At 34.3% G+C, this 22,267-nt stretch overlaps 2 protein-coding genes and 1 pseudogene across 4 annotated transcripts; all 3 read left to right on the forward strand.

Annotated features, from left to right (window-relative positions):
• The first annotated feature begins 975 nt into the window (after nucleotides 1-975).
• Nucleotides 976-7,126, forward strand: ATERDJ2A (DnaJ / Sec63 Brl domains-containing protein). Of its 2 annotated transcripts, none has more exons than XM_047308909.2 (11): nucleotides 976-1,117; nucleotides 1,689-1,914; nucleotides 2,038-2,133; nucleotides 2,291-2,411; nucleotides 2,532-2,638; nucleotides 2,726-2,943; nucleotides 3,267-3,444; nucleotides 3,564-3,683; nucleotides 4,364-4,450; nucleotides 5,290-5,400; nucleotides 5,995-7,126. In XM_047308909.2, the coding sequence occupies exons 2-11, from the start codon at nucleotides 1,729-1,731 to the stop codon at nucleotides 6,826-6,828; spliced, it is 2,058 nt and encodes a 685-aa protein (XP_047164865.1). In that variant the 5' UTR covers nucleotides 976-1,117; nucleotides 1,689-1,728; the 3' UTR covers nucleotides 6,829-7,126. The 2 variants fall into 2 exon arrangements, with proteins under 2 accessions (XP_047164865.1, XP_087962029.1); XM_088105903.1 differs by having other exon boundaries at nucleotides 1,002-1,144.
• A 2,643-nt stretch (nucleotides 7,127-9,769) lies between these two features.
• On the forward strand, nucleotides 9,770-20,814 carry LOC124834273 (uncharacterized). Of its 2 annotated transcripts, XR_007028472.2 has the most exons (10): nucleotides 9,770-10,139; nucleotides 10,225-10,365; nucleotides 10,765-10,944; nucleotides 15,545-15,592; nucleotides 16,556-16,763; nucleotides 17,303-17,439; nucleotides 17,877-17,957; nucleotides 18,758-18,976; nucleotides 19,506-19,572; nucleotides 19,712-19,786. XR_007028472.2 is itself a non-coding variant. In XM_047308937.2 (9 exons), the coding sequence occupies exons 1-9, from the start codon at nucleotides 9,868-9,870 to the stop codon at nucleotides 20,009-20,011; spliced, it is 1,434 nt and encodes a 477-aa protein (XP_047164893.1). In that variant the 5' UTR covers nucleotides 9,771-9,867; the 3' UTR covers nucleotides 20,012-20,814. The 2 variants fall into 2 exon arrangements, 1 of the variants encoding a protein (XP_047164893.1); XM_047308937.2 differs by lacking the exon at nucleotides 18,758-18,976 and having other exon boundaries at nucleotides 9,771-10,139; nucleotides 19,712-20,814.
• On the forward strand, nucleotides 11,186-12,236 carry LOC148203274 (uncharacterized; annotated as a pseudogene).
• Nucleotides 20,815-22,267: the final 1,453 nt, after the last annotated feature.

Consider the following 22,267-nt stretch of genomic DNA (forward strand, 5'->3'; position numbering starts at 1 on the left):
ATTTCTCTCATTTAATATTTTTAATTGTAGATTCTACTATAATTTTTGTCCTTAAATGTAATGTATTTATTCGTAATATTTTAACAAATAATAAAAACTGGTCTTCCAAAATGCAGTTGCTGTTTTAGTCATTTAAAAATAATACACATTAGTTAATCCTCGTCTATTCCAAATATAAAATATTATACTGTTATTTTTTATTTTTAGTTATTTATGTATATAAATTCTTATTATTCACACACATATAAGAATTTAATGAAAGCATATATTTCATTTGAACAATAAAATTTGGTTGGCAACGAAGAGATACACAAATAATCTTCTCTTTTTAAATAAATTGTGATCATAAAATATGCAAATTATCTTATTGGATTAAGTAGTAAGTTCAGAACAAATTTAGTTTTTTTATTCAATTTCTATTAAAATTTTTTAAATTTTGTATATTTTTTAATTAAATTTTAAATTTATTATTAATTTTTTCCTTAAATAAGTAGAAAATAACAATACACAATTTAAATTTTAATTCTATACTAAATTTGTCTATTTTTAATTAAACTTTTACTAAACCGTTTAAAATGTTTATATTTTTATTAAACAACATTGTTTTTTTATAACATTATTGACTTAATTTTTAATTTAATATTTAATTAAAAAACAAAGTATATATTTTTATAAAATAATTAGAACTTTAAATATTTATTATTATGTGTGCTTTGATTAAATTTTCTTTTAAAAGAAAAAAATAATTATATTTTTTTCGAAGAGTAATTTTACATATTTTAAGACAGGCTTAAGCATACAATTATATTTATTTAAAAATAAGTGTACCCCTTGGAACATTATCGAGTAAATGAGATTGCAAAGACAGAAAAATAAGATTTTATTTTTTAATTTATTTTTTAATTTATTTTTTACACACTAAAATCAAGAATTCATTAATTTCATATGGACTAAAATAATACTTAAGGCGTAAAATTATGTAATTGTCCTCTGTGTTTGTGTGTTGGCTGGGATCTCATCTCCTTCACTCCTGTGTTCTCAGGTCCCATCTCTTCCAATTTCCCTCCCCCCATCGAAGTTGACCTTTCATTCCACCATTTCGAATCCCAAGACTCAGGTCTCCCTCTTCTCTTTCTGCATGTCTGTGCGTTTTCGATCTCTATCATTTCATATGGATTGCTTTCCTTGTTGTTTCGATTCGATCTCTTAATTTCCTCAATTAAACCTCTCCATATCATAATTTGTCGGTAATTAGGTTTATGAAGATTTTGAAACTGCGCATTTTCACTTTCTGCTATCTGTGACTGCCTGAAACTTATACTTTATTAGTCTTCAACTGAAATTGAAGCTGCTTTGCGTTTTGTGTGTGTGTGTGTGTGTGAGGAAAGGGGAATTAGTTTTTACTTTTCTGTTTCTATTCAAATTTGATGATTAGTGCGTTTTCTTTAGCACATCTAATTCTTTTAGAGTCCTTTATGTAGAATCCGGATTGGGTTTCTCACGAGTGGCATTCATTGATAATCGCGATTTTTTAGAATTCCGTCTGGTTTCCTGTCCACAGTAAACGATGTTGAAACCATTTTGTGTGGGTTCTGATTCTTGAGTTTATGTGCTTGTTATTTCTTTTCCTGATGAAAGACTGTGTCTGAAGATTGGGTTGTGAGTAATGACGAGAAATTTCTTTTCAGGTCTGGTAACTATCGAGGTTATTGGGTGTAGAAGGGAACTATGGCAGCTTCAGAGGAGAATAGTGCACTGTTCCCAATATTCATTTTGACAATAATGGCCATTCCTATAGTGCCATACACAATAACAAAGTTGTGCCGAGCTGCCTCTAAGAAATCAAAGAGCATACACTGTCAGTGCTCTGAATGCTCGCGGTCGGGCAAGTACCATAAATCAATATTCAAGAGGGTCAGATCATGTTTATTTCATTGTCTTAGATGATTGCTTAGTTATTTGTGGTATTTAATCTAACTCTGGTATTATGTCTTGTTTCTCCTTCTTAGTGGTGCTCTTTTCCCTTTGATTTTGCAGATTTCGAATGTGTCAACCTGTAGTAATATGACATTATTACTGCTTTGGGTGATTATGATTATTCTGGTTTATTACATAAAGACCATGAGCCGTGAGGTAAACAATAAATAGGTTAAAATGAATTTAGCTATTCCACTGCATGTGATTTTAGATTAGTATCGAGGGATCTTGTATTTGTGGTGTAACATTTTACTCATTGGTTAAGTGTTCCAATGGTCCACATTTTGAAATTTTCACGGTAAATTTTGTGCAGATCGAAGTTTTCGACCCATTTAGTATTCTAGGGTTAGAGCCTGGAGCGGCAGAGTCTGAAATAAAGAAAAAGTATAGGAGACTTTCAATTCAATACCATCCAGATAAAAATCCGGATCCAGGTTGAAGGTGTTTCAATTGTTTATTTTTGTGTTGTTGCATTCCAAACTCTGATGTTTGCTGGGATGCAGGCTTTCTTCAATTACCCATGTAACTGATATATTTTGATCCTTTTCATTTAGAGGCACACAAGTACTTTGTTGAGTACATTGCCAAGGCTTATCAAGCTCTTACAGATCCAATAGCTCGTGAAAATTATGAAAAATATGGCCATCCTGATGGCCGACAGGTAAAAACACAAGGTTATGGTAAAATGCTAAGACGCTTTTATCTTTTTGTTTTACACTGTTGAAATATACATGATATTTTATTGCAGGGATTTCAAATGGGTATAGCTCTTCCACAATTCCTGCTAAATATTGATGGGGCATCTGGGGGAATACTTCTGCTTTGGATTGTTGGTGTGTGCATTCTCTTGCCACTGGTTATTGCTGTTGTTTATCTCTCCAGATCGTCAAAGTATACTGGCAACTATGTGATGCATCAAACACTTTCCACTTACTATTACCTCATGAAGCCTTCCTTGGCCCCCAGGTTTGTACATTTTTTTTCTGTTAAACTCTGTCGGTCTTCATTTTGATGTATGTTTATCTATTTCTTTATATACTTAAATTAAATTGAAGTTCAATTAGAAATATCACCAGTGTTAGTTTGCAAAAGGATGTTTATGTAAAATAAATAAGATTTTAAAACCCCTTTCCATTTCATACTGAACTTACAAGATTAAATTGTGCTGCAATGTTGATGGAACATTGGGATTTAAAATATTACTTATCTGAGATTTAAAATAAAACAGTTGGCTTATTTTATTTAACCCATTCTAAACTTTAAAGTTTATTATGTGTGACGTTGTACAGCAAAGTCATGGATGTTTTCATCAAAGCTGCCGAATATATGGAAATTCCAGTTCGTAGGACTGATGATGAACCTCTTCAGAAGCTTTTGTTGTTGGTAAGAAGTGAGTTGAATCTTGACCTCAAGAACATCAAGCAGGAACAGGCTAAGTTTTGGAAGCAGCATCCTGCTCTAGTTAAGGTATCTTCTTGTATGGCTAAGCTTATTGAAGCTTTCCATTTTTTTCTCTCCTTCTGGGAGCGCAAGTGTCCTATTCTGGTCTTTCATTATGAGCCAACATCTTTTCCATTTTCTTTCAGACAGAGCTGTTAGTTCAAGCTCAGTTGACCCGTGAATTTGCATCCTTGTCTCCATCTTTACAAAGTGATTTTCGAAGAATTTTAGAAACAGCACCTCGCCTTCTTGAAGAATTAATGAAGGTCTGGCATATTATTTCACCTTACTTATCGAAGTATACTTTACACTGTTAACTTTTAGTAGGGGAATATTCTCTTTCCCTTTTGGTAGAAGCAAAATAAGTTGTATCTAAACATCTTAATCAAACATGTGGAAAATTTTCAGCTTACCTCCCTTATAAGTGAACTGGAAAAAGGTTATATTGTAAAAGGGAACTGATTAGAGCTAATAAATAATTTCATGAGCTGTGTGGTTTTTGTTATTGATGAATAATGTAAAGAATAATGCTACATATGACATCATATTAGCAAAATCAGTCATGAATGTCTTGGCATCACTTTCTTGGAAAATATCTGAAAACCTAATTAAATGAAAAGATACAGACCATATGTTATTTCTCTTAAGCTATTATTTTGTGTTTTTAAAAATAGTTTTGGTAGCTTTTTTTGTTTTCCTTATGCTACTGCAAAGAAGGTATAGAAGTAGAGTAACGGGTTACTGAGATTTACAGTACCAAATCTAGATCATACCTATCATGAAAATGTGCTTATTATATATACTGGTTGGTCGTTGTAATATTTAGTTTTTGCTTGTGATGAATCTCTTGTATGATGTATATGATATCCCTCTTTCTGGATTTTAGTCATGAGTCTGTGATATTTGTATTTCTGTACACTCTTAATGCTCTACTATTTTTTAAAAGATGGCAGTTATACCCCGAAATGCTCAGGGCCATGGTTGGCTGAGGCCTGCAATTGGTGTTGTTGAACTTTCTCAATCTATCATCCAGGTGATGAATCTAATTCGAATTTTCCATATGCAGTTATTTTCTCCAATTGCATCTCCTGATATGTTCAGTTTTGAAAAATCATGTTTAACATTTACAGAATACTCTCACAATACTGAATACTTTGGGATAGTATTCATTTTATTCTTTATCGTCATTTGTTTGTAAGTTGAGTTGTAATTGTTTGTCATGTTTCTATCCCATGCTTGTTTATAAATGACCTTGAAATGATATAACTTCGGCCACCCCTACACTTCTATCATATAAGGAGAAAAGGAAATACTATTTAACTTAGTTAAAGTGACAGAAAACCACTTTCTAGTATTTGTATATAATGTATTTCACATTTTCTTTTTTGCCTCTTTTAGAATATGGGAGAAATATCTCAATATCTTGCACACACGTTAAGAGGACATGTACATATTTTCTATTTGTCACACCTGGCTAATAAGATTTTTTTTTGGTAAATGCATTTAAGATGTGCCTGAGCTTGTTGAGTAAACCAAAAGTCTTTTTAATTTTTTCCTCCAGCATCTTTTGGTTCTTATGTAGATGTTTCTTGGTGTAACGTCATCTCTTCAAGAACAACACAATTCGGTTATGCTACACAAATTTGCACATATAGATATGGTCTCAGTGTAGTTTGAAAGGATGTCTTATTGGTATAATTTTATTTTATATGGAAATTTGCGGCTCATTGTTTTTCATGTTTGTTTTTCTTGTCTTGTAATAGCCAAGCATTTTAACTGAATATATCATCAATTAATATTTGTTTTCGTTGCTTTTATGTAAAACAATATTTATAGGATGTGCTTTTTCATGATTTATGATCTCCTATGCAGGCTGTTCCTCTCAGCGCTAGAAAATCTACTGGTGGATCACCTGAAGGCATTGCACCGTTTCTGCAGTTGCCACACGTTAGTGAGACTATTATTAAGAAGGTGGCCCGCAAGGTATGTCAAGATTATTCCTAATCTTGCCAACCAATTCTAAATGATTTTTTACTCATACTTTCATGGTTTAAAGATATTGAACATTGGCCTGAGTTAAGATATCAACAAACCTTTTTATACACATTTGTCCTGGGGATCTAACTGTAGCTAATTAGCTCCTTGCTTGATCCAATTTAATACAAGTTTTTTCGTGTCAATGCCAAGTGCTCTCTAGATTGACAAATGGATAGTATTCAAATGAATTAAGTTTACAAAAAAAGAACACGTTAGTGAAATGGTGATTAGTCTTTATTGAGAACTTGAGTAAAGAGTAAATCTTGATATTTTATTTTTAGATGTTTTATAAAATTGAAAATGAAACCATTTACTTTAATTTAGTGTAACTACTTCAGCTAGATGACAGGAAACCTTTACATCCAATTTTGAAATGGGGCAATATTATTGGATTGGATCCTTCTTTAGTGGCTGAATTACTAATTTGGATTAATGAGTTATCTTTTTTTTTTTTTTTAAATGCATGGATATCTCTGGTGTGCACAATTAGCCCGAAGTTGTGTATACTGTATAGTGACTTGAGAATTTTCTTGAATGCAGAAGGTGAGAACATTTCAGGAACTTCATGACATGGACTCTCAGGAGCGAGCTGACCTGCTTATTCAAACAGGTGGCTTATCTTCTGCTGAAGTGCAAGACATTGAGACTGTACTGGACATGATGCCTTCCTTGACACTTGAGGTAACTTGTGAGACCGAAGGTGAAGAGGGTATACAAGAGGGTGACATTGTGACAATCCATGCTTGGATAAATGTTAAAAGGGGAAATGGCCTGATTGGTGCTCTTCCACACGCCCCATACTACCCATTTCAGAAAGAAGAAAATTACTGGTTTTTGCTTGCAGATTCTATTTCAAATAATGTATGGTTTTCTCAGAAGGTTAGTTTCATGGATGAAGCTGCTGCTCTAACTGCTGCATCTAAGGCAATTGAAGAATCTATGGAGGGGTCAGGAGCAAATGTGAAGGAGACAAGTAGGGCAGTTGCAGAAGCAGTTGAGAAGGTGAAAGGGGGCTCTAGATTGGTATTGGGCAAGTTTCAGGCCCCTTCAGAGGGTAACTACAGTTTGACTTGCTATTGTTTGTGTGATTCTTGGTTGGGCTGTGACAGAAGGACAAATTTGAAGCTCAAAATTTTGAAACGGACTCGGGCTGGCACCAGGGGTGCTGTTTTGGCCGATGAAGGACCTATCACGGAGGATGGAGTTGAGGAGGATGAGGACAATGAGGATGGAGAGTATGATGATGACTATGAGAGTGAGTACAGCGAAGATGAAGAAGATGATCAAAACACAAAAAATAAGCATCAAGCTGCCAATGGCACCGTTAATAAACATGGTCAAGGTGCAGAAAGTTCAGGCTCTGATGAAGAATGATAAGTCTTTTCCTAACTCGATAGAACCATAATTTTCTTCTTTTTTCCCTCTTGGATGGTAGAACTATATCAACTGTAGAAGTTATAGTCTGCATTGTTCATTTTGTTTATCGGTTGGACTGCGTTGATGCTTGGACTTCTGTCGTATTTTAGTTCAGCTGATATCATCGTGATTAAATTGTCATATCATCTGAAAATTTCGAGTATGGTAAACCAGAGTAAGGATATAATTTTGTTTTTACAAGTGTAAAACTTCTATTAAATGTTTTATCGAGAAATTTTGGTTGACAGTGTCTTAATTACTATTTGGCTGGCAATATGGTTGTTTTGTTATTGCTTTTAGATTGGTAAAACACGATAAGGGGTATTATTAACCAAAAACCAATGATTCTTTTTAAAAAGCTTCTTGGAGGCAGGAGTGTTTGTTTTTAAACTCTCATTTTTTTTTGGTCTTGATAACAAAGTGAAACTTATTCTCAAAGAGCTTACAAAATTGAAAAAAAAAAAGAGATTTTGTTTAAAGCCAGTCTCTTTATTATGCTTATAATAAAAAGAAGTAAAAGGTGAAGGAAAAAACCTATTGACATTACAAAGTAATGCAGAATGTGGGATTATACATTTGATTCTCTTCTAGTAATTTCTTGAGTAAAAATTTGTTATTCTAAAAGATGCTGGTAAGAATGATTTCGATGTTATAAAAGATAATTTTAATTTAAATAAAACTGCATCTAGAATAAGATAGATGGTGTTTTAAATATAATTGTTTCCTGTAAAGGATATACGTGGAGAAAGATGTGAAGGTAGAAGTTAGAGGGTAAGAAATGTTGTGTTTGGTTTGTGGAAGAGCTGTAATTAGTATCAACAATGATAATCGATTCTCTCAACTATAATATAAGTAGGATGGTCGCTAGGTTGGCCTAACATGGATTGGTGAAGGAACAAAGCAGCAAGACTCTCCTACCACTCTCATTAATAAAGTTTCATGGAATTAGTTGAAATCAACAATTTCAACTATGTCTAAAAGTTATACGAACAAAATTAAATTAACACAACCTAACAAAATAAAAATTAAATCACTTACATTCAGGCTGCTGATTTCTTACTTTAATATTTTAATATTAATTAGCCTATTAAGGTCAACTTTTTTGTGATTTGCAATAAAAATCTACCTTTTAATAAATATGAATATTAATAAAAAGTATAATACAATATATATATATATATTATATATATATATATATATATATATATATATATATATAAGTTTTTAAAGTTATATAATAAACTTTAAATACTCTTAATCATTTAAATGAAAATGATGATATTAGAACGAAAATGAAATGAATATATATATTTATTTTTGTTTTGTATTTAATTTAAAAAATTAAATATTATTTATATTTATATTTATATTTATATTTCTATTTCTATTTAGTCAATATAATTTATTTTTATCAAAGTAAAGATAAATTCAAACAATACCTAAAAAAGATAAATTTATTTGTGATAAAAAATCTCAATCCATCGACAAGGAGAGGTATTATTAACTAAGGATGGAATTAAATTCAGCTCCTCTGGCCACTTTGAGTATTTGGATATTTTTGTATCTTAACAGCTAACAACATGTGCGATGACAACAGTGTTTTAGTTTATACAAATACATTTAATAACACATTTAAGTGATGTCGATAACTACTTGGAATTAGGCACTCAATAAAACCATATTAAATACACAACTTCAATTTCTTTCTTAATTATGTTACTGACGTCGTCGGTTTAATATTAAAAATAATATACTTTAGCTATAAACAATTATTATTAACTTTTGTACATTTATATTACTATTCAATTTTAACATCAGCAATTAATTTGATAGTAAATCAGATACTATTTTATCATTAAATTGTATATTATGGATTCATATTTTTCAATTTTTTAAAAACTAAACTGGCAACTTATGTTTTATCTTAAATACATATCCAGACACTTCTTCCAAAGACAAGTAAACACGTATTAAATTCATACTAGTAAACAAGATAGACGATTTAAACACTTTTCTTAACACAAACGATGCTAAATTTGTTGAACATTTTATTTTACTGTCTTATTACTTATTTAATTAGCCTTATTCATGATTTTAATTTTTTTAACTAATACTAAAGTTTAATGAATTTGAATGATCAAAATTATCAATAAATTAAAAATTATTGATAAACTTACTATACGTTTAAACTTGTTGGATGATCGTAATCGTATTTTGTTAATGCAAATTTTATTTTTCATGGTGAAAATTTAATTATACTTTTCTATATAACTTTTAAGTTACTTATTATTAGACTAAACAAATTTATAATACTTAAATTTTTTTTATACCTATAAAGACTTTTAGAAGAGATAAATATGAAAATAAAATTATTTATATGCTAAAATTTTCTTATACATAAGCTAATTTATAAAAACTATCTTACATAATATTTTAAAAATTTCATATTTAACCTGTGTATGAATTGGCTTTATTTTATTTTTATTGAGAACACACACTTAGTCTATTTATGCATTTTATGTCGCATATTATCTCGTTTTCTCTGTCGATGTAAAAACGTTGATATTTATTTAAATATAAATATGTTAAAATGGACTAATATTTATATTTATTAAGGTCAATTCTAAAATTTTCATTCTAAATATAATTTTATAAATAATTATACGTACAATAAAAAATTAAACTGTTGTTCTTACATTTTGAATAATTTATCGAAACAAAATATTGAAAAATAGTAAAAGCTAAATTTTAAATATTTCAAATTCTTAAAAATTTTAAAACTTGGAAATCCATGTAAATTTTGAGCATAAAACCAAGCAGGAATTTGCAACATGGGTAGCTGTGGGAGCCATACACGTGTAATAGATTGCGCCACCCTATAAATTTCATTTACTCTCTCATCCCTGCTCTCCCCTCTTTGATATTAACTCTCATCCATGCTCTCTACTCTTTGAAATTAATTCCCCCCATACTCATTCCCACGCTGCTTCACTTTCAATGTCGCCGTCTTCCGCCGACCACGGCGGAGATCACCCCTGCTCCCGGCAAGAAATCAACGGCTTCTCCAATGACCACACCGAAGTGGCCACTCCTTGCACGGCGTCGTCGACGCTCGGCTACATCGTCGACGCGGTCCCTGCAAACGAGCGGGAGAAGCTCCGGAGAATCCTAGTCGCTTCCGCAAAGGGTTTCTCGATCGGCGCCGGCATCAAGGGTGGCCTCGCTATCTTCGCGATCTTGGCTCGGTTGACGCGGAAAAAGCCGCCAAGGTGAGAAAAACAAAAAAAGAGAAAGTAATAAATAACAGCTTTCTCTCAAGCGCTTTATCGGTAACTGTGCTATTCTTTCGTTCAGGAAGGGGATTGTGGTGACGAACAGCGATGCAATTGTCGAGGCTCTGAAGGAAACATTGAGATACGGTCTTTTCCTTGGAACCTTCGCCGGAACGTTCGTGTCCACCGACGAGGTTATCGGTGCTCTCGCTGGTCACCGTAGGCATGCTCTCTTTCTTTCTCACTTAAATGCGTGTAGCATTCTTTCGATGTAGGTCTGTGTAGAACTGATTCAAAACTTCAAAACTCGGTGATACAAATGTTGCATGTTACTGGTTGGTGATTGTGATTTGAGTCACGTAATTGAATTAAGCTCCGTTTGGATAAAGTTTCAAATAAGCACTGACGTATGGTAGTTAGAATCAATTTATCCTACTTTTGTACTTTGGTAAGTTATATCAGAGAACTGTTATGAAAGTTGAAGTGCATGAGTTGATTTTAATTTATGGAAAAAAAGTTCTATTCGTTTATTTTCCCTCTATTTTAAGCTCTTTAAAGCAGGGTCTTTTGTTTGATTTTCTGGAGTGGAAGTGGTGGTGATTGGGTTTTTGTTGTGGTTCAGGACTGCGAAGTGGAGGGCTCTGGTAGCAGGGGCGGTGGCCGGGTCTTCGATGCTTCTTACAGGGTTAGAAGATCAGCACACGAGTTTGGCGATTTACATTCTCATGCGTGCTGCTGTCTTGGCGTCTCGTTGTGGGATTAAGAGCAAACGGTTTGGAAAAATTTGTAAGCCTCTCACGTGGAAGCTGTTAAGTCTGCAACGGTTATTCTTATTTGTTTCTGTTTAGTTTCTCAACTCCTATTATTTAGGAAGAATAAGTCAATTAGTTCCTTGATTTTAGGGATCACATCTAGGCATGTAAATGTGGTTTATGTCAGTTTTATTTTACTGTAACGACTATATATAGTCGTATAAACTTTGCTAATAAATGAGAGTGAACATTTCCAGTTCTTCTTCTAAATCTTAGAGTCTCTCTGTTTAAGATTTCACATTTGGTATCAGAGCTGTAAGGGGACTGATAATCCAAGGACCGAGAGCACCAAACAAGAGAGGCAGAGTGTTGAATATCTGTGATTACTTCAAAATGACAACTCCTGAACAATTCGTCCAACCTTCTATCCCAAGGTTTGATGGACATTATGATTTTTGGTCCATGACGATGGAAAATTTTCTTCGGAGCAAGGAGCTCTGGAGCTTGGTGGAGGATGGTATTCCAACACCTGTTCTTAGTACAGGACCCAACAGTGAGACCCAGCAGAAAATGCTTCAGGAGGCTAAACTTAAAGATTTGAGAGTGAAAATTTTCTCTTTCAATCTATTGATCGCTCAATTTTGGAGACTATCCTTGACAAAAGCACATCCAAATCCATTTGGACATCTATGCGTCAGAAATATCAAGGCTCTACACGGGTGAAGCGTGCACAACTTCAAGCACTACGAAGAGAATTTGAATTACTCACCATGAAAGATGGGGAGAAAGTAGACAGCTTTTTGGTCGCATTATGACTGTGGTGAGTAAAATGCGATCGAATGGCGAGGTAATGGAGTCCAGCACTGTGGTGAGTAAGATCTTGCGCTCACTCACCCCAAAATTCAGTTATGTAGTCTGTGCAATTGAAGAATCAAATGATACAAGCATTTTGTCTATTGATGAGCTGCATGGGAGTCTCCTTGTACATGAGCAGCGGATGCAAGGATCGCAGGAAGAGGAGCAGGTGTTAAAGGCAACACATGAGGAAGCTTCAAGTAGAAACAATCATGATGATCGCCCTCAAAGAGGAAGAGGCAGGGGTACATTCAGAGGTGGTCGTGGCAGAGGGAGAGGTCGACAATCATTCAATAGAGCCACTGTTGAATGCTTTAAGTGTCACAAATTGGGACACTTTCAATACGAGTGTCCAGATTGGGACAAGAAGGCAAATTATGTAGAAATAGATGATGAAGAGGAAGAGCTCTTATTAATGGCACATGAGGAGGACTCCCAAAATGTAGAAGACAATGGTACTTTGATTCTGGCTGCAGCAACCACATGACAGGCAATAAATTGTGGTTTGTAAATTTGGAGGAAGAGTCCAGCAGAACTGTGAAGCTTGGGAATGATATGCACATGAAAGTAGTAGCTAAGGGGAGTATTCGAATGCAAATTAATGGCATTTCTCAGGTCTTGACTGATGTATACTACATTCCCGAGTTGAAAAACAACTTACTCAGCTTAGGACAATTGCAAGAAAAAGGTCTAACCATTTTGATTTCAGATGGCACATGCAAAGTGTTTCATGCCACAAGAGGATTGATTATGCAAACTAATATGAGTGGAAACAGGATGTTTTATGTGACAGCTTCCTTAGTGTCAAAACAACCAGTATGCTTGCAAACAAAAACAGTCTCAGAAAAAGAAGCTTTCCTGTGGCACTGCAGATTTGGACATCTTAATTATAAGGCATTGAATATGTTGGCCTGCAAAGGGATGGTGGTTGGACTGCCAACGTTGGAGTTTCAAGTAAATTCATGTTCTACATGTTTAATTGGGAAACAGTCCAGAAATTCGTTTCCTAGTCAAAGCACCTGGAGAGCATCTAGACAACTTCAGCTGATTCACTCAGACATTTGTGGTCCTATCCATCCAACTTCACATAGTGGTAAGCGCTATTTTTTGACCTTCATTGATGATTTTACTCGTAAGACTTGGGTGTATTTTTTACATGAAAAATCAGAAGCTTTTGATATGTTTAAAAAGTTTAAAGCTCGTGTTGAGTCGGAGTTAGGTACGCGTATATCTTGTCTCAGGACAGATAGAGGAGGTGAATTCCTGTCCAACACCTTTGACGAGTTTTGTCACTCACAAGGCATACGTCGACAACTGACCACCTCCTACACTCCCCAACAGAATGGTGTCGCTGAACGGAAAAATAGAACAATTATGAACGCTGTGCGAGCTGTATTGTCTGGAAAACAGGTTCCCAAAATGTTTTGGCCGGATGCTGTGAAGTGGTGTGTGCACATTCAGAATCGGAGCCCAACTGCAGCAGTAGAAAATACGACTCCAGAGGAGGCCTGGAGCGGTGTGAAGCCTGTGGTGGAATATTTTAAAATTTTTGGCTGCCTTGCACATGTGCATATACCAAATCAGAAGCGGACTAAATTGGATGACAAAAGCAGACCATGCATTTTCTTGGGAGTCAGTGATGAATCAAAGGCTTGGAAGTTATATGATCCAATTTCCAAATCCATTATTATCAGTAGAGATGTGGTGTTTGCGGAAGAAAAAGGTTGGAACTGGAGTACTTTAGAGACAACGACACAACAACTTGATCTTCACTATGAAGATGCCGATGGTAGGAATGAGGTAGAAGACAACACTGAGACTGGTGCAGAGGTTGAGATTGGTGCAGAGGTTGAGACTGGTGCAGAGGTTGAGATTGGTACAGAGAGTAGTATTTCATCTGCTCCAGGGAGGGGTGTCCGTACAAGGAGACGACCAAGATGGTTAGAAGACTATGAAACTGGTCTTCCCGAAGAAGATTGCTTCAATGCAATGATAGATAGTGATCCAGTTACCTTCACAGAGGCTGTGGTTAGTAAACATTGGAGAGAGGCTATGACAAGTGAAATGGAGGCAATAGAACAGAATCACACATGGGAACTCACTGTATTACCTCACGGAGTTACACCTATTGGAGTTAAATGGGTGTTTAAGACAAAACTGAACGCAAAGGGACAAGTGGAGAAATACAAAGCAAGGCTTGTCGCTAAAGGTTATGCACAGCGACATGGTATTGATTATACTGAAGTGTTTGCACCAGTGGCTCGGCTTGACACAGTTCGAGTAATTTTGGCTACAGCTGCTCAATATAGCTGGGAAGTGTTTCAATTGGATGTGAAGAGTGCTTTCCTACATGGGGAGCTTAAGGAAAATGTCTATGTTCTGCAACCAGAAGGTTTTGTGAAGAAAGGACAAGAGGAAAAAGTTTATCGGCTCAAGAAAGCATTATATGGTCTTAAACAGGCACCCGGGCCTGGTACAATAAGATTGAAGCTTACTTCACCCAGGAACAATTTGAAAAATGCTCTAGTGAACACACATTGTTCACTAAGTCACAAGACAACAAAATCCTAATAGTTAGTCTCTATGTGGATGACTTAATATTCACTGGTAATGATAGATTCATGTGTGAGCAGTTTAAACATTCTATGATGCAGCAATTTGCTATGACTGATTTGGGTAGGATGAGCCATTTTCTTGGCATTGAAGTTCAGCAAAACTCCAATGGCATATTTATCTGCCAAAGGAGATATGCACGGGAGGTACTGTCAAGATTTGGAATGCTGGATAGCAACGCAGTAAAAAATCCAATGGTGCTAGGAACAAAACTGTCAATAGAAACAGAAGGAATGAAAGTTGACGAAACTCTATATAAGCAACTAGTTGGCAGCTTGATGTATTTAACTGTTACAAGGCCTGATTTGATGTATACAGTAAGTTTGATTAGCAGATTTATGACCAGTCCCACCTCAACACATTGGCTTGCTGCAAAAAGAATTTTAAGGTACGTGAAAGGCACAACAAATTTTGGGATTTGGTACAGAAAAGAGAGTGGTGATCCAAAATTACTAGCCTTCACGGACAGTGATTATGCGGGTGATTTAGCTGATCGACGGAGCACATCTGGTTTTATATTTATGATGGGTACAGGAGCGGTGTCTTGGGCTTCAAAAAAACAAACTGTGGTAGCATTGTCTACAACAGAGGCTGAATACATGGCAGCAGCCCTCTGTGCTTGCCAATGTATTTGGCTTAGAAGAATACTCAAGCAGATTGGAATTAAAGATGAATCTGGGATTAAAATTATGTGTGATAACAGTTCTGCTATACAACTATCCAAACATCCGGTATTTCATCGAAAGAGCAAACATATTGATGTGAGATTTCATTTTCTTCGGGATTTAGTTAATAATGGGGAAGTGCAACTCAGTTTTTGTAACTCTCAGGATCAACTTGCAGATATCATGACAAACCACTAAAGCTGGAGCAGTTTGAGAAGTTGAGAAACTTGCTTGGTGTAACTAGTATAGATGCATTGGTTTAAGGGAGGGAATGTTAAGTCTGCAACGGTTATTCTTATTTGTTTCTGTTTAGTTTCTCAACTCCTATTATTTAGGAAGAATAAGTCAATTAGTTCCTTGATTTTAGGGATCACATCTAGGCATGTAAATGTGGTTTATGTCAGTTTTATTTTACTGTAACGACTATATATAGTCGTATAAACTTTGCTAATAAATGAGAGTGAACATTTCCAGTTCTTCTTCTAAATCTTAGAGTCTCTCTGTTTAAGATTTCACAGAAGCACGGTGACATTTTCCTCATGTGTCTCTCCTCCTCGCAGATATTGTATGTGATCATGTTAATTACCCTTTCTCTATCTTTTTTGGTTAGTTAATTTTTGCCGAGGAAATTGTTCTGATATTACTTTTATGAAATGACTATCCCTGTTTATTCTTTTTTTAGCTTAGTGTCACTTTTGAGTACGCTATTTAGTCTTTCAAATTTTATGGCCTAGTTTTGTGATTTCTGTAACATAGTCTGTGTTTGACTTGATGACTTAAACACATTTTAAGGTCGCTGGATTGTGTGGATGGATCCAAGGTGTTTTGTTCATTTCATGGGTAAAGCATGTATGAACTTAAGTCCAAGTGTGATGCATTACTCTTATTATATAAAAATGGTTATATGCACACTCCGCCAAATCCTGATCCTGTCCGAGTAACTAATTTGTATAATGTGAGGGGCTGAATAGTTGACCCAGTGGGCTCTCGCTATATATGGACTTTGATTTTAATGCTAAAAAAGTTTGTGACTAGTAATCAGTTTTGGTAATCAGTTTTGCGACTAGATATCCATGCTTTGTGCTGAGAGAGACTGAAGGTCCGGGGTTACCTTGTATAGTTGTCTTACAATTGGATATATATGTGCACAATGTTTGTTACAGACCATATAATACACGTGCTCCTATAATAGTCTGGTAAATATAATGTTATTCGACAAATAGGAAGGAAATAATGAAAGGAACTGAATAATTCATACTGATGAACCTGTTACCCACCCACCTTAAAATTCCCCTCGATAACCCTTGAGATTTATGTCATGTAGATGATGCATTAATTTTGATATTGTAAGAAAACTTTGGATGCCACTTAAATTGATGTGAATGAAGATGTCTCATTTTATAGCTACAATCCTTGATAGTTTCTTTTCTGAGCTATGCTTCTGGAAATTAGACTCTTTGTATCCCTCTTGCCCTCTCCTTACTTTTGTGTTCTAATAATGAATAATAATGTGAAATTTTGGTTTCAGGTCTGCTTATATATTAAAGCAAGACAGTTTACCAGCTTCATATAAATCCTTTCTCAATAAGCATGGTGGAAAGGATCCAGTTATCTTACAAGGTGTAAAAGATATAGCGAGTGGCAAGCCTTTCACTAATTTGGGTGCAATTGAGAAATACTACAAGAACATGGGTGTCGATGTGAAATTAAAACCAGATATGAAAGTCCCATGCTCGGTATGAAATACTGAATACTGTGATTTTTCCTTTTTTTTTTCTCTATCTATAGTTTTAATTAGCCTGCAGCAAATAAATAAAGAAAACTTAGTTTTTGAGCATTATGTTCATGATGAAATTTGTAGTTGAATTTGATTGCACCTTAACTGTAATTTAAATTTTTTCATTGAAATTGAATAGTAGGAATTCTGGTTCTTATGACAAATGCTAACTCATTTAATTTGTGAATACAAAGTGAACTGGATTTAATAAATGTCTTCCCCTTGCCGAAAATATATAATTTTTATTTTCTCTTCTCTTCTAGGCCCTATAAAAAATGCACATTGAGTTTAATGTGACTAAATATATTGATTTTTTTCTTCTGGGTTGTGTTCAACTTTACCTTTCTGTCACCTGATGCGCTATATTGAGTCATGCATTCTGTAATCTCACTTTGAACCATGTCATCTAGATCTGTTCAAAATTTAATTGTTAGCCAGGATAGAAATTGTGATTTCTTGTCTCTTCTTCTGGCATTTAAAATCAACGATATTTTGCAGATTGTACATGGGAATCAAACATGCACTGGACATATCTTCACTTTTCTCCTTCAAGCTTACCAAAGAGCACTACCTGTTTATCTTCCAGTTTATTTGATACCTGCACTTATTGTTCATAGAAAAGGACTTTTAAAAAGGTGATGATCTAAAAGGAATACATTGCAACCGATTTACTCTTCACCTGATTCTAGGCGTTACTTTTACAAAACATGTTATATCAGGATTAAATTTCTGAGAGCTATAAGTTTTATTGTAGATAGTAGCTTTTTGAAGTGAGTATATTATCAGTAGCATATATGCTATTTTTTTTTTCATGAAAACGGAGTGCTAGCAACACCCTTCATAATTGGTTGAAATATATTGAAAACTACAAAATCAGGATAGAGAGGCATTAAATGAGAAGAAATGTGTGACTTCCAATAAATTTTAGTCAATAATGGTAGTTCAAAAGAGGGTGTTGTCTATATTGCCACAATATAAAGAATATTGTGACTTCCAATAAATTTTATTAAAGATCATACTATGTCACGTAGTTATACAGATTTGCTCTTATTCCCATTATTAAAATGTGCAGGCCTAGCACAATATTAACCAAGGGTCTTCTGGGCACAGCGAGATCAAGCTTGTTTCTGTCTGTGTATTGCGCTTCTGCTTGGTAAGCATCAGAAAGTTTGTTCTAGCACTACTCTATTGTTACTGGTTGTCTTACTACTAAATTTGCTAGTTGAGTTTGACATTTCCAATCATGTTGAAAATGAAATAACATGCTTTCCGTGTGGGATATAAGTAGAACTTTCAGATTGGGTTTGGCCTCGATGGACAGACCTGAAAAGCCCAGAAAATGGGTTAGTCCAGTTTGTGGCCTAAATTAAATCGGACCATAGTTTTGCCAGTCCATAGGCTTATGGTCCAGCCTGTTTTCTAAAATAATAATTATACTTTAAAAAAATGAATATATTATAGTAAGATATTAAAAAATTCTATTAAAACATGTACTTTAGTTACAATTTATATTTATATATCAAATTATTATATCTAAATTAAAATTAATTTCATTAATATTACCTAGATTTTAAAAATACATATTTTATTTTTAATTTGTTTATGTTGAACTATTTTTCTAACTTTTTAAATGGGCCATAATGGTCCGTTGGCCTGACATAACTCCAGTTTGAACCTAAATATCGCAGTCCATTTAGAATATGGGCCGGGCAGGGCAAAGTGTTTTTCCACCTCTAGATATGAGGGTCAAGATGCTCGCATAAAAGTTTTAGTTGAATTGCTCAAGTTTATTTTAAACACAATTACTGATAAATAAAAGGATCTGTATGTAGTTCTGATAAAACAAACAGATTCAGCTGGATAATTGTGAAACAGATACCCGTATCTAATTAAAATGAAAGTTTTTCCATTGATTTTATTGAGAAGATTTTCTATCATTGTTTTATACACCAGCCCCAACACTCACATGGGCTTGCTGTGCACTAGTCCCAGGCAAACACTTCAATGCTGGTGTCACCACCCGTGCTGCTCGGTTGCAGTTGAGAGACGTGGTGGAAGGCTTTGATACTAGATGATAAGAATCTTGAGGAAATCACACTACAAAAGCAAGCTGCGGTTGTAGTAGAAGAGCCCAAAGCTTTATGAACCACATTAGAATCCCATATGTCCAATGTGAGACTCAAATTCCGTACCTTGCAATTGGATCTTAACTCTTTCTGTTTCTTTCTCAACTGGTTCATGATTGATACCATGTTATGAACCATCTAATCACCTATCGATTTGCTGATAGCCCAGCATTAAGTGTATATTTCTAATATGGTTAAAATACTTCTTATAGTAAGATTTCAACAAGCTTCCTTCCTTAAAAAAGCTTTTAGGGTTCGTTTCTAATATGTTATGAAATCCTCTATAATCAAGTGGTCTAAAATGTTCATCCTTGTTGCTATATCTCTAATAAAAAGTTGAATTTCAGCGAAGGTAAATGGGTCTCTGTATCATCTACGAGTCAAACAATCAGGTCTTTGTATTATTCATGATTCTGTAGTACATAGCTCATGCTTTTGCATTAGATGGCGCATGAGATATGCATTTACTAGCCTTATCTTTTTCTTATTCTTCTTTGTTTGGGCTCATTATTTACTTAAACAACATGGATTTCATAAACGTAAAACTGACATGTACAAATGACTCTGTTCTTCAGGATGTGGACATGCTTTCTTTTCAGGATTTTCAAAAGATGTAACATTCCAATGGTGGCCATGGGAACGGTATGTTACTAACTGCATCCATTTTTTTATTATTATTGATTGAAGTTATTTCTAATTGTATTATTTCTTGGAAACGGTATTTAATTTCAATTGCATTAGCAATTTATTTGTCAAAGTTGAAATTTGCATACTCGTGCAGTTTCCAACTGGCCTTGCATTGGCCATTGAGAAGGAAAGCAGGCGAATGGAAATATCATTATACTGCCTTGCCCGGGCGATTGAGAGTTTCTTTACATGTGTAGCTGATGCAGGATATCTGCCACAATCAAGAAGGATCAAGAGGGCTGATGTGGTGGTTTTCAGCTTGTCAACAGCCATCATAATGCATTGTTATGCAGAGGAGAGGGAAGTGTTTAAATCCAAATACTTGAATGTCCTTGATTGGGTATTTGGGGTACCTCCTCCTCCATGTGAAACCCCGAGATGCAAAGGTAGGTAGGTGAAAGTGCTAGTCCAACAGGGTTTTTTATCTTGAAAAATCTCCGACTTGATTTTGCCTTCAAAATTTCACTGGTGGTCTACAACCTTAATTGTGATCCAGTAAATCCACGTTCTAACGCATTATTTACAACACACTGTTTATTATTGGGTATAATTCATGTGTTCCTGAATAATAAATGAAACTCTTTAAATTAGGGAAGACCCATATCATTTATCGGAACTCATGTGATTTTTACTCAATAATAATGTATTGAAAAGAGTGTGTTAGAAAGTATTTTCTTCATACCAAAGTAAGTGACGTTAATTTAGTAATTTTTTCTACCAGTCACGATTTAGGATTTTAATAAACATTTAATATTTTATTCTATTTTCCCCTTATAAATTATTAATATGGAAATAGTCTTTATCACAGAATAAATTATAAATTGTAAGGATAAATTAGGAAATTTGCTCAACTTATTTATTTATTAGTTTTCTTAATATTTTTAGAACACCTTATACGTCACTTATTTTGAGAAGAAGGGAGTATATTGATTATTTGTGTTTAGTTGGTGGGTTCAATTGGATCCTTGTCATTCAGAAGGTACTTGTTGTAGGGAATGCTTTATTTTGGTTATTGACATGCTATTGGCTGGTTAAAGTTTCTCACATTTTGTATTGAGTTGAGAAGTATAAAGGATTATTTATTTGAAGCAGTGGAGGGTGGCAACATAGGTGTGGGCTCAGGTCCTTTCCTTTCTCATGTATATATGGATTTTCTATATCTTTTTCAAGTATAATGGTATACTTTAGATTCAAATATACTTTTGCTTCTTATGATTTGTATTTTTTGGCATTTTGTCAAGTACTTTTATTTTAAAACAGTAAATTCTTTTATAAATTTACAAGTCAGTATATAACTTTTTCCTGTAAACGACGTAAGGTGAATTTGGGATTGGTAGGATTCCAAATTTTCTGCGTTCTCTCTGTATACCACATCATGGCCCCATAATACTTACACTTTCACTTTCAAGATGGATCACCCAACTGTTTAATTATGAGTATGAATACTTCTATGTTGTCACACTTCCTTAACAAATATTGTAAGTATCCAACTCAATTTCTCCCATCATGATGAGATAATCATCATGTAACAAATTATACATGATTTTCTTATTATAAGAACTAAGCTTTTAAATAACTATGTAATTCATTCACTTCTGAGATACAGTCGTTGCCAGTTCTTGAAATCGTAAATAATAGATAGATCCAAGATTGACAAATAAATAAATTTTATTCTTTATCAAACTTGTACTATTTCATTCATCGGGTGGTTGGCGACAACTAGATAAAGGTTTGGTATCGTGAGAGACATTGTTATGAATCTGTCTATATATTCGTATTCTTAAAGATGGTCGTTTCCCCCCTAATTTACACTGTCTAGGGACATAATTCTACAATGACTAACAACGTTATTTGAAAAAAAATGTTGATTTTAGGTGTTCGTTCGGGTTGGCCTATCCCTCATATTTTAATGCTTAGGCACTTCCACTTAGAAGGAAGAATGACAACCATAATCTCGCGAGTTAAAGAATGGTCTTTGACGGTAACTTTGCGTGGGAGGGTAGTTTGCCAAACTTCCATAATGTGGGAATAGTAGTTAGTTGTTTGGATTCTTTTTCTTTTGTCAATGAACATCTGTGTTGTTGCATGACAAACTCAGTTGGTTATTACTGTAAGGTTATCAGAGAAGGGAAAGAATTGTAGATATACATGTAGAGAAGAGAAAGCAAAAGTAATTGATTAATTGGAATTAGGATTCAATGACATGTTTCAAGTATTGAGGACTGCGTTTCGTCGATCGTTTCCAATATTTCCAATATGTCTAGTTGGTTACGTTGCTTCTGGAGGTCGTTTTGTTGTTGTTATGTGAGTTCAGTGTTGTTATTGGACAAGAACTTGGTCTCTAGCCAGTTGTTGAATGATCTCTTCACTCAACTACTAAATGACTACAATTTCATTCTGTACTGTTTCATCCTTCTTTTAAATTAGATTCTTCGTATATATTTTGAAATTGTTCACTGTCTTTGAAAGCTCTATCTCATCATTTGATAAACAAGAGATTTATTCTAACTTAAGAATCATAAATATGAGTGGTTGTGACAAATTCAGCCAAGGTCCATGGTGAGTAAATGTTGTTACGAAAACCAAGAATGAGTTGCTCTTCAAAATTAGTAATCCTACTCCAATTTTAACAATTTAATCCCTTATATAA

This window comes from Vigna umbellata, chromosome 2, assembly GCF_029865625.1.
Source record: "Vigna umbellata cultivar VRB3 chromosome 2, Vumbellata_1.0, whole genome shotgun sequence".
Classification (NCBI taxonomy): Eukaryota; Viridiplantae; Streptophyta; class Magnoliopsida; order Fabales; family Fabaceae; genus Vigna; species Vigna umbellata.

What these genes read in the sequence shown, in the direction of transcription:
- ATERDJ2A (XM_047308909.2), top strand. Translation starts at nt 1,729, where the DNA reads ATGGCAGCTTCAGAGGAGAATAGTGCACTGTTCCCAATATTCATTTTG. An exon ending in AGATAAAAATCCGGATCCAG is followed by an intron (nt 2,412 to 2,531) that starts GTTGAAGGTGTT and finishes CTTTTCATTTAG; the next exon opens with AGGCACACAAGTACTTTGTT. An exon ending in GCCATCCTGATGGCCGACAG is followed by an intron (nt 2,639 to 2,725) that starts GTAAAAACACAA and finishes ATTTTATTGCAG; the next exon opens with GGATTTCAAATGGGTATAGC.
- LOC124834273 (XM_047308937.2), top strand. Translation starts at nt 9,868, where the DNA reads ATGTCGCCGTCTTCCGCCGACCACGGCGGAGATCACCCCTGCTCCCGG. An exon ending in GCTCTCGCTGGTCACCGTAG is followed by an intron (nt 10,366 to 10,764) that starts GCATGCTCTCTT and finishes GTTGTGGTTCAG; the next exon opens with GACTGCGAAGTGGAGGGCTC. An exon ending in ATATGAAAGTCCCATGCTCG is followed by an intron (nt 16,764 to 17,302) that starts GTATGAAATACT and finishes GATATTTTGCAG; the next exon opens with ATTGTACATGGGAATCAAAC.